The sequence below is a fragment of the Ranitomeya imitator genome, chromosome 1 (genome assembly GCF_032444005.1).
Source record: "Ranitomeya imitator isolate aRanImi1 chromosome 1, aRanImi1.pri, whole genome shotgun sequence".
Classification (NCBI taxonomy): Eukaryota; Metazoa; Chordata; class Amphibia; order Anura; family Dendrobatidae; genus Ranitomeya; species Ranitomeya imitator.
The window spans coordinates 235545965-235558207 of record NC_091282.1 but is presented as its reverse complement, the minus strand read 5'-3'; the positions used below and the strand labels follow the sequence as shown (position 1 = coordinate 235558207).

Below are 12243 nucleotides of genomic sequence, written 5' to 3'. Positions count from 1 at the left end.
TATGTGCTAGTATACATGGTGCAACTGTAGACAAAATTGTCACCTTCAGTAGTAAGCATACAAGCGCTCATTTGTTAAAAAATTTATACCACAGCATCATTGCGTTACATTCACTTAATAATTATGTCATACCTGGCAAGCACATAATAAATTGATAATTAATACAGTGGATTATGCTATCATACTTAGGATGCCGGATTGGGATCTCTATGATCATTTCTGGTGGGATCTCAAACAGTTCTGGATCATTGCCATCTGCTTGAAGAACGAGAGGGAGGACATCAAAACGGCCTCGAGGAGCTTTCCAGCCTTGCTGAATGCAAATCTGTCAATGGAAATCATTTCAATAAAAGAAGATAGAATAGAAGCAATGTTCAACAGCGAGAACCTGATGTAAGTATCCCTCAACCATATATGATTAGCTCAATATTGTGATTACCTCAGTTAACTCTACATTAGCTGGATCCCCAAGTACTGAGCCATCAGGCTGCTTGTATCCAGCGTAACGGATAATCTGTGCATTCCAGACCCTGAAGTCATGTTTTCCATCAGTCCTTTGGGGGAAAATAGTGATTGCTGATCTGTGAAAAGAAACATCAGACAAGCCTCAACAACATCAGACAAGCTGGTTGGCATAATATATATTATTATAAAGTGTGCTACAAAGATCTCACCAGTATTATCCATAAGTAAGATTTGTATTACTCCTCAATTTTTAAGCACATATTGAACCTCACAGTTTTCTGAAGCAATATGACCATAAAGTAAGTTTATATCTCTGCATGAACTGTATAGGGTTGGGCAGTGGTGTGGCTCCTGGGCCATAATACAGAATCTCCAACAGGGCCCCCAACAATCATGAATCTTTATGGCTATGTTCTCACAATCAGTTTTTATGTGTTTTTGATGCTTTGTATTTTCACTTGCCCAAAAAATGCCTGGTTTTACAGTTCCAACACAATGGATGGGATTTATAGAAGTCTCATGCCCATGCTTATCTTTTTTTACTTAGAATAAACTGACATGAGGTGCGTGTTTGAAATCCACAACATGTCAACCTCTCTTGAAGATACGCTGAGTTTTCTATGCATATTTTCCCCATAGAAATGTATTAGAAGCAAAAACTTTGCAAGTAAAAAACCACACATGCATGTTTAGTGTGTTTTCGCTGTGGAAACGTATTAAAAATGCATCTAGTCCACACTTGAGAAGCCCTCTAGCAGATTTGGTGTCGTCCCATAGCCAGACTGCTAAATTAATATACAATAAATGCTCTTTTTCAAATAAACTAACAAGCATTAATTTGCTTTTCCAGTTTATGGCATCAAAAAGATCTTACACTGTTAGTCTCAACTAAACTACGGTAATTTATTTGGGTCCTTCTCTTTCCCTCTTCTCTTTTCCCCGAGTGAATTTGATTGGCTTTTTTTTATGTCTTTTAACTGTTCTTAGTATGCTTGTATGAATTAAAACAATAATCAGAAACCTATTAAAGGGAACCTGTCACCTGAATTTGGCGGGACCGGTTTTCGGTCATATGGGTGGAGTTCCATGATTGAAGTTCATTCTATGTCCTCCGTGGTACACGCCTGCGCAAGGCAATCTTGAATGAATGAATGTCAATCCAATATTGCAGCCAGCATGCAGCCAGCGGGTAAGGAAAGGGTGAATCAAACACCCGAAAACTCCACCCATATGACCGAAAACCGGTCCCGCCAAATTCAGGTGACAGGTTCCCTTTAAAAAAAAAAAAAAGCATGGATTTCCTGAGTTATATGGAAAGCGAATCTGAAAAATTAACTTTAGAAAGAACAAGAAATCAGATAAACCTTAGAAATGTATAAGTGCTATAGGCTGGGGCTAAGTGGATGCTTTTGTCACAGATTTAGGGTATGTGCACTCAAAGACTTTTTTTCAGGTGGTAACTCACACTCAATAAAAAATAAACACGCAAAGCAATATAAAGACAACTTGCTGTTCCTATGTTCAGTATTTTCAACTTTTTTTTAAGGTTTATATATCTCAAGTTTCAAAGAGCGATTAATATGAGCAACCAGTCCATTTTTCAGGAGAATTCTGCTTGGAAGCTGCTCTCTATTTTATATATACACGTTTTAAAAAAAGGCACTGGCAGCAAATCCACCACGAAAACAGACGCCAAAGAAGACTCCACAAGAATATCACAGCAGACGTTTCTGGAAGCATCTTCCTGTAGCAAAACCTGTCGGGTGTGTCAGCGTCTAAAAGATGTGTACACATACCTTAAAAGATGCAACATTTTCACATAAAAATCTCACATTGCGCAGTTCAAGGTATTATAATATTGTGCTGTTCACATGAATTGGACAACACTGCAAAACCTTGCATTGCCCTTTGCTGTGGTTACTTCAAATAGCTGATTGTAGGACCCCCACTAACCTAATATGATGTTCCATCCTCAGGGTAAGCCATTGGCTGCACTTTTACACAAGCTTATGGTTTTCATTCTGGTGTCATTCCTGTCTTACCTGAGGTTGCCTTTGTTGGTGGCATACTTGATGTGGTTGCAGATGTAATTATACATCCCATGTGCAGTGGTACAATCTCGAGCATCAAAGACCTGTGGCAGTACAAGGAAAATAATGTAATTGTCCCAAATTCAACATCTTATTTTCATTGAGTGAGTTCGAAAACGTAACAGTTACTGCATCTGCATATTTCAGGATAAACTTCAGATACACTACTGTGAATACTCCAAGGATCCATATACAAACAAAGCCACATTCAAGGACACTGCAAAACGGTACATGGAGTTCCTACTGATCCATATCAGTAATCTATTAACACTCACAACTTGAGATAAAGAAATCAATCCATAATTAATCAAATTCACCATGAATTTCTACAAAATTACAGATTCTTGCCTATTTGAAATTTTAAGTATTCGATTTGCAGGAATGCAGTAAAATGGCATAGCGCAAGATGGCATTTTGCTGTTTTTTTTTTCTTAATGGCCAGGAATGGCTGGAAATAATAAAAAAAAAATCATACTCACCTGTCAAAGCCCTCACCTGACTCCTTATGCCGCAACCGTGATGGACCTTGTGTGGTCATAGGGGCTGTATTGCCCTCTACATGACCACCGTAAGCTACAGTCACATGTGATAAGGAGTCAGGTGAGTGCCTAGAATAGGGGAGTGTAATTCCACTTTTTTTTTCATTTTGTGACCCCTTCCCTCCCTGCCATTTATTATACTTTGGGTCTTGGAGAGACCTCGGAAGATAATTAACTTTTTCTTATGGCATTCTGCTCACTTATCTTTTGAACCAATTGTAATCAGACTGAAATGAACCTTCTGATCAAATCAAGCGAAACCGACCTAAACAAATTTCGCTCCTCTCTACTCATATCCCCATTACAAGGTAAGGGCTTTACAGATTATACAGTTCTATAGAACGGCTGTGTGCACTGAGCCTGATGCATTTATTTAACAGATAAAGATACCCCACCTGCAGTTTGGACCACTGGATTCTTCCCACACAGCGAGCTGCATTACGCCATGCATGTTTAGCTCCATATATCAACTCTGTATCGCGAAGCTGATAGGTATCTGTAGTTTCAATCTCCTTTCTTACTTCTTCCACCCTCTCTAAGTGAGCCTTAGAGCCAAATCTTCAATAGTAAAGGTCAAAAACGTTATACATTTATCAGTTGCGACAGATTGGGAGACTTGATTAATGACGACAATGTTAAGTTACACATTAGATTATCATTATTTGTTTATGGATCATTATAGGATTTTAATAGCATTAACTATCTAAAACACATTATCTGTGTGTCAGTAACACTGCCACGATCTCTCTGATATTTTAAGATTTTATCATCCATAGATACAAGAAGTCATTGCAGCTTGCACCTGTTCACATTTGTTTCATTTTGTTAGGATGCTGGTGAGTTTTTTGTTGTTATTGTACCCCATTGAATGCAGTCAATGCCTTCATATTTGATTGAGCACTCCTCTCACCAGTATAAAAGCTCATTCAGACTTCAATTTTTTTTTAAAGAAAAAAGGACTAAATTTCATCAGTGTTTTGATCAGAGTTTCATACAATTTTCAGTAATTTTCTCCAGTTTCTCCTATCAACCAGTCCATGACAAATCTACAGCACGTGGATGGCATCCAAGCCATAGACTTGCATTGGAGACTTTGTTCCGATAGTCAGATCAATATCGGACATGTCTCTACAATTTTGCAGGGATCAATCACTCAAACGAAAAAATTGGACATGTAAACAGCCCCATAGACTATCATAGGTATGAGTTCTATCCATGGAATGAGCTAAAGGCTGACGTTGATTCTTGCAGGACCTTACCTGCCCTTTAACTTTGGAGGCATTTGGCCCAGAAAAGTTGCGTTCAATAAAAAGAAAGAGCTCCTTGAAAAGACCGGTGGGCACACTCAAATTGATACATTTGTGTGGTAATCAACTCCGTTTCATAAGTATATGCTTTATATCAGCAATACAGTTTACATTTCACATAATAAATGTTTGCATATATATGACGCACAGCATGCTGTATTTTTTTGATGTATGATAGATAGATCGATAGATCAGAATGATCATTTTGTAGTTATAGAAAGCAACAGTCGGCATCCATTATGAGAAACCAAATATGATTATTACAAAATAATTAAATAAGCTATAGTCACTCTCTCTAACCCCTATGACTTCAGCGCAGGCCATTCTGGGGGTCTTTGCCAGCACAGCAAGTCATGTTGTTACGTACCAGTCACCTGAGCACTGCAGCAAATCACAGTCCTCTGTAATTAGGTGGCCCAAGAACCCATCATTAGGTGGCCCATCATTGCTCCCTGTCCTGGAGTAGCCTGACCAGGAGCCACAGGAGGTGAAGCCATTGATCATAGCTTCTTTCCTTACGTTTTAATATTCTCTGTCTTCTGAAAGTTTTTTCAAAGTCATGCAAACTTTTTAACTGGTCATTAAAAAAACAAAATCTTAATTTACAAAAGAGTCTTAAATATTTCTACACTTCCAACATTTACAGTTTATCTAGAGTATGCAAAATGTTGAGTACCACCACCCTTAAGGTACCGTCACACTAAGCGACGCTGCAGCGATACCGACAACGATCCGGATCGCTGCAGCGTCGCTGTTTGGTCGCTGGAGAACTGTCACACAGGCAGCTCTCCAGCGACCAACGATGCCGGTAACCAGGGTAAACATCGGGTTACTAAGCGCAGGGCCGCGCTTAGTAACCCGATGTTTACCCTGGATACCATCGTTAAAGTAAAAAAAACAACCACTACATACTTACCTTCGCTGTCTGTCCCCGGCGCTCTGCTTCTCTGCCCTGTGTAAGCACAGCGGCCGGAAAGCAGAGCGGTGACGTCACCGCTTTGCTTTCCGGCTGCCCGGCGCTCACAGCCTCACACACGCCGATTCAGCGATGTCAGCGGGAGAGCCAGCGACGAAATAAAGTCCTGGCCTTTCTGCCCCGACCAACGATCTCCCAGCAGGGGCCTGATCGCTGCTGTGTGTCACACTGGACGATATCGCTATCCAGGACGCTGCAACGTCACGGATCGCTAGCGATATCGTCCAGTGTGACGGTACCTTTATAAATACATTGCTAAACTTACATTTCCCTATCGCTGTGCGAATTCTCAGTTCTGTAGGTTCTCATTGAAAACAGTCTGAAGCTTGTTGTAAAACACATCTCTGATAGCTTATCTGGGCTTTTATGATGTAATGAGGAGCTGTTTTTATTTTTACTACATTACTGTATAGACCTTATTGGCTGTAATTTACAGAATGCAAATCACTAAAGTCAACTCCTCACAGACATTGAGCCAAGGGCTACTGGTAGATTTATTCTCTGAAGTTAGCACAATTTTTAATTCAACATTTGAATAAAATAAAGACTGTTACTTAGGATTAGTGATGAACATGAACAAGTATACTCGTTGCTCTGGTTTTCCCGAGCATGCTCGGGTGGTCTCCGAGTATTTGTAAGTGCTCTGAGATTTAGTTTTTGTTAACGCACTTGCATGATTTATGGCTACTAGCCAGCCTGAGCACATGTGGGGGTTGCCTGGTTGCTAGGGAATCCCCACATGTATTCAAGCTGTCTAGCAGCTGTAAATCATGCAGCTGCGTCAACAAAAACTAAATCTCCGAGAATCACAAATACTCAGGGACCACCTGAGCGTGCTTAGGAAAACCCGCGCACCGAGTATACTCGCTCATCACTACTTAGGATCGTACCAGATTAAGCATATTTTGGTGCATATCTCAAAAAGACAAATGCTATCAGGATGGAAGCCAGATAGTGTCAACAGTAACTCCATTGGCTTCATTCAAGTGAATGGCTTGTTGGGCTTCCCATTGAAACATTTTTTCACAGATTCCAACGGAATCCTGACACTCTGTTCGTGTGAAACTAGGGTCTAAAATTCTGGTTATTATGTGATTCTTTCTCTAACCCACTGCAAAATAAACAAATATTACTTTGCAAATAGCCCTTATTGAAATATCCCACAGTTTAATGAATGCAACTGTTATGCAGATGTACAGTATAAGAACCAGATTAATCCAGAGGCTGTGTGGATGTTACCACTTCTCTATGGCAGGGATCAAAATAAAATGAAGTTTGTGACTCCAGGGTGAACTTAACTAACCTTTGTTTCCTGGTAGTGTGATGTAATGTGGTACACCCCAAATAGTCCAGAAAACAGAGAGGCCAGAGGGGCTATTGATAAACTTGATGCACGAATACACAGATACATCCAGATAAACGATGGTTTAACAGAGATTCAATTCCAATGCAGCAATCACAGTTACTTTCTGGTATAGTAATGCAGATATAAGAATGGCGCAGTGATTCCTGAGTCTCAACTTCAGCTTAAATGCACAGTTCTTATCTCATAGCTATCTGAAGCTGAGGCTGTGGTTTGTCTTTGTTCATTTCCTAACTGTTCCTTCACTTTTCCTGAGCAACACACCAGAACACAAAATGTCTCCTTCTCTAATAGCGCTAAACCAGGATCCGATCATGTGGTCTAACCATGTGATCTTATGGCCATATATGGAAAGTAGGGATGCTTTTTTACTCTTTGCAACCGACTTTGTGCATATGTAAACCACTTCTATGTACTGAATTCTAAGTTACTTTATCTGCAAAGGGAAATGTGAACATTGTGCAAGCCGAATGAGTTAGCTGCTTGCTCTGGTGCGTCTTAAAGTCATATACACAACAACTTCGGGGCATTACACATAGTGTCTGTTCATAATTCAAACTACAGCCATCCTAGTCATATATCAGAATGATTGCACACTGAAGAGACACAGCTTGTGACTATCTCAACTGTCCAGAAGAGCTGCCATAAACACACATATCTCTCTCAGCTGAGGAGCAGTGCTGATAGGGCACAGATTAGATCTTTTCACTGACAGAGCACAAATGGGAGGGTAGGGTTTCTTCAGTTTCAGTGTTCAGCAGAAGGGGTATACACCCTCATTCAGTGAAAAGATTTATTGCATCTCATGTCAGCATTGCTCCTCAGCTGAGAAAGGTATGTGTGCTTATGATGGCAGCTCCTCTTGACAATTGAGATCCTTTTGAGCTCTGCTTCTTCAGCTTGCAGCATGTGACTGAGCAGAAGAGGTAGACATGCTCAGTGAAAAGATTTATTCTGTGTCATGTCAGCACTGTTAATTGGCTGAGAGAGGTTTGTGTGCTTAAAGGGACACTGTCACCTGAATTTGGAGGGAACAATCTTCAGCCATGGAGGCAGGGTTTTTGGGTGTTTGATTCACCCTTTCCTTACCCGCTGGCTGCATGCTGGCTGCAATATTGGATTGAAGTTCATTCTGTGTCCACCGTAGTACATGCCTGCACAAGACAATCTTGCCTTGCGCAGGCGTGTACTATGGAGGGCAGAGAATGAACTTCAATCAAATATTGCAGCCAGCATGCAGCCAGCGGGTAAGGAAAGGGTGAATCAAACACCCAAAAACCCCGCCTCCATGGCTGAAGATTGTTCCCTCCAAATTCAGGTGACAGTGTCCCTTTAAGGTACCTTCACACTCAGCGACGCTGCAGCGATACCGACAACGATGTCGATCGCTGCAGCGTCGCTGTTTGGTCGCTGGAGAGCTGTCACACAGACAGCTCTCCAGCGCCCAACGATGCCGGTAACCAGGGTAAACATCGGGTTACTAAGCGCAGCGCTTAGTAACCCGATGTTTACCATGGTTACCATCGTAAAAGTAAAAAAAACAAACACTACATACTTACCTTCAGCTGTCTGTCCCCGGCGCTGTGCTTTCCTGCACTGACTGTGAGCACAGCGGCTGGAAAGCAGAGCGGTGACGTCACCGCTGTGCTTTCCGGCTGGCCGGCGCTCACAGCCAGTGCAGAGAAGCACAGCGCCGGGGACAGACAGCCGAAGGTAAGTATGTAGTGTTTGTTTTTTTTAACTTTTACGCTGGTAACCAGGGTAAACAACGGGTAACTAAGCGCGGCCCTGCGCTTAGTAACCCGATGTTTACCCTGGTTACCAGTGAAGACATCGCTGAATCGGCATCACACACGCCGATTCAGCGATGTCTGCAGGGAGTCCAGCGACGAAATAAAGTGCTGGACTTTCTGCAGCGACCAACGACATCACAGCAGGATCCTGATCGCTGCTGCGTGTCAAACTGAACGATATCGCTAGCCAGGACGCTGCAACGTCACGGATCGCTAGCGATATTGTTCAGTGTGACGGTACCTTTATTATGATGGCAGCTTCTCTTGACATTTGAGATAGTCTGGAGCTCTGTTTCTTCAGTGTGGAGACACGTAACTAGGGCAGCTGCAGTTTGAATTATGAAACAGACATTTTTGGGGAACCCCATTAATGATTCTAAACTTTACAAAAATAAATCAAAGCTAATTATCAATGTAAGAGCATAGGGTAGAGAGAGTGTGATTCACAGAGAATGCCAACTAAGCTCCGCACTTTGAGCTTCGCAAACTGTAATAGCAGAGAAGTCTTGATAATGAAACAAACAATATAGTAATCCACCAAATATGCATATGTGTACAAATATTACCAATAAATAAGGGCACACAATCTATAACAACTAAACACAATTATCAAGCAAAGTCCATGGAAATGTAGAATAATAAATTAATATTATCATAATTAATCACTAAGTAATGTATTGCAAATGCATCACCTTTTTATTGATGTGTAATATTGGTCAATGAATTCCTTGGCAAGGGGAAGAAGCTGCTCTTTAGTTCGAATATCTTCTGGCTTACGGACATACTGTGGAGGAGTCATGACAGCGCCCATACACAACTGTTGTGTGCAAGGTGTAGGCTAAAAGACAAAGAAAATTCAATCTTGGTTTTAATGTGTGTTTGCTGTGTAAGGTATATATTGTGTGTTTATTATATAAGGTGTATATTGTGTGTTTGCTGTATAAGGTATATATTGTGTGTTTATTATATAAGATATATATTGTGTGTTTGCTGTATAAGGTATATATTGTGTGTTTATTATATAAGATATATATTGTGTGTTTGCTATATAAGGTATATATTGTGTGTTTGCTGTATAAGGTATATATTGTGTGTTTATTATATAAGGTATATATTGTGTGTTTATTATATAAGGTATATATTGTGTGTTTATTATATAAGGTATATATTGTGCGTTTGCTGTATAAGGTATACTTATATTGTGTGTTTGCTGTATAAGGTATATATTGTGTGTTTATTATATAAGGTATATATTGTGTGTTTATTATATAAGGTATATATTGTGTGTTTATTATATAAGGTATATATTGTGTGTTTATTATATAAGGTATATATTGTGCGTTTGCTGTATAAGGTATACTTATATTGTGTGTTTGCTGTATAAGGTATATATTGTGTGTTTGCTGTATAAGGTATATATTGTGTGTTTATTATATAAGGTATATATTGTGTGTTTATTATATAAGGTATATATTGTGTGTTTGCTATATAAGGTATATATTGTGTGTTTGCTGTATAAGGTATATATTGTGCATTTGCTGTATAAGGTATATATTGTGTGTTTGCTGTATAAGATATATATTGTGTGTTTGCTGTATAAGGTATACCTATATTGTGTGTTTGCTGTATAAGGTATATATTGTGTGTTTGCTGTATAAGGTATATATTGTGCATTTGCTGTATAAGGTATATATTGTGTGTTTGCTGTATAAGGTATATATTGTGCATTTGCTGTATAAGGTATATATTGTGTGTTTATTATATAAGGTATATATTGTGCATTTGCTGTATAAGGTATATATTGTGTGTTTGCTGTATAAGGTATACCTATATTGTGTGTTTGCTGTATAAGGTATATATTGTGCGTTTGCTGTATAAGGTATATATTGTGTGTTTGCTGTATAAGGTATACCTATATTGTGTGTTTGCTGTATAAGGTATATATTGTGCGTTTGCTGTATAAGGTATATATTGTGCGTTTGCTGTATAAGGTATATATTGTGTGTTTGCTGTATAAGGTATACTTATATTGTGTGTTTGCTGTATAAGGTATATATTGTGTGTTTGCTGTATAAGGTATATATTGTGCGTTTGCTGTATAAGGTATATATTGTGCGTTTGCTGTATAAGGTATATATTGTGCGTTTGCTGTATAAGGTATATATTGTGTGTTTGCTGTATAAGGTATATATTGTGTGTTTGCTGTATAAGGTATATATTGTGCATTTGCTGTATAAGGTATATATTGTGCGTTTGCTGTATAAGGTATATATTGTGCGTTTGCTGTATAAGGTATATATTGTGTGTTTGCTGTATAAGGTATATATTCTGTATTTGCTGTATAAGGTATATATTGTGTGTTTGCTGTATAAGGTATACCTATATTGTGTGTTTGCTGTATAAGGTATATATTGTGCGTTTGCTGTATAAGGTATATATTGTGTGTTTGCTGTATAAGGTATATATTGTGTGTTTGCTGTATAAGGTATACCTATATTGTGTGTTTGCTGTATAAGGTATATATTGTGCGTTTGTTGTATAAGGTTAATATTGTGCGTTTGCTGTATAAGGTATATATTGTGCGTTTGCTGTATAAGGTATATATTGTGTGTTTGCTGTATAAGGTATATATTCTGTATTTGCTGTATAAGGTATATATTGTGTGTTTGCTGTATAAGGTATACCTATATTGTGTGTTTGCTGTATAAGGTATATATTGTGCGTTTGCTGTATAAGGTATATATTGTGCGTTTGCTGTATAAGGTATATATTGTGCGTTTGCTGTATAAGGTATATATTGTGCGTTTGCTGTATAAGGTATATATTGTGCGTTTGCTGTATAAGGTATATATTGTGTGTTTGCTGTGTAAGGTATATATTGTGTGTTTGTTGTATAAGGTATATATTGTGCGTTTGCTGTATAAGGTATATATTTTGCGTTTGCTGTATAAGGTATATATTGTGCGTTTGCTGTATAAGGTATATATTGTGTGTTTGCTGTATAAGGTATATATTCTGTATTTGCTGTATAAGGTATATATTGTGTGTTTGCTGTATAAGGTATACCTATATTGTGTGTTTGCTGTATAAGGTATATATTGTGTGTTTGCTGTATAAGGTATATATTGTGCGTTTGCTGTATAAGGTATATATTGTGCGTTTGCTGTATAAGGTATATATTGTGCGTTTGCTGTATAAGGTATATATTGTGCTTTTGCTGTATAAGGTATATGTTGTGCGTTTGCTGTATAAGATATATATTGTGTGTTTGCTGTATAAGGTATATATTCTGTATTTGCTGTATAAGGTATATATTGTGTGTTTGCTGTATAAGGTATATATTGTGTGTTTGCTGTATAAGGTATATATTGTGCGTTTGCTGTATAAGGTATATATTATGCGTTTGCTGTATAAGGTATATATTGTGCGTTTGCTGTATAAGGTATATATTGTGCGTTTGCTGTATAAGGTATATATTGTGCATTTGCTGTATAAGGTATACTGTATATTGTGTGTTTGCTGTATAAGGTATATATTGTGCGTTTGCTGTATAAGGTATATATTGTGCGTTTGCTGTATAAGGTATATATTGTGTGTTTGCTGTGTAAGGTATATATTGTGTGTTTGTTGTGTATGGTATATATTGTGTGTTTATTATATACAGTCATGGACAAAAGTATTGACACCCCTGCAATTCTGTCAGATAATAC

The 12243-nt window shown here is 38.5% G+C and overlaps 1 protein-coding gene across 8 annotated transcripts in view; it reads right to left on the bottom strand.

Moving 5' to 3' along the window:
* Positions 1 to 12243, bottom strand: part of NOS1 (nitric oxide synthase 1) — a 419319-nt gene that overhangs the window by 91560 nt on the left and 315516 nt on the right. For all 8 annotated transcript variants that reach the window (XM_069754681.1, XM_069754657.1, XM_069754671.1 and 5 more), the window contains 5 exons: positions 9226 to 9371; positions 3490 to 3652; positions 2508 to 2599; positions 440 to 581; positions 186 to 325 (listed from right to left, as the gene is read on the bottom strand). In XM_069754681.1, coding sequence (XP_069610782.1) covers positions 186 to 325; positions 440 to 581; positions 2508 to 2599; positions 3490 to 3652; positions 9226 to 9371 — 683 coding nt within the window. The remainder of the gene's footprint in view (positions 1 to 185; positions 326 to 439; positions 582 to 2507; positions 2600 to 3489; positions 3653 to 9225; positions 9372 to 12243) is intronic.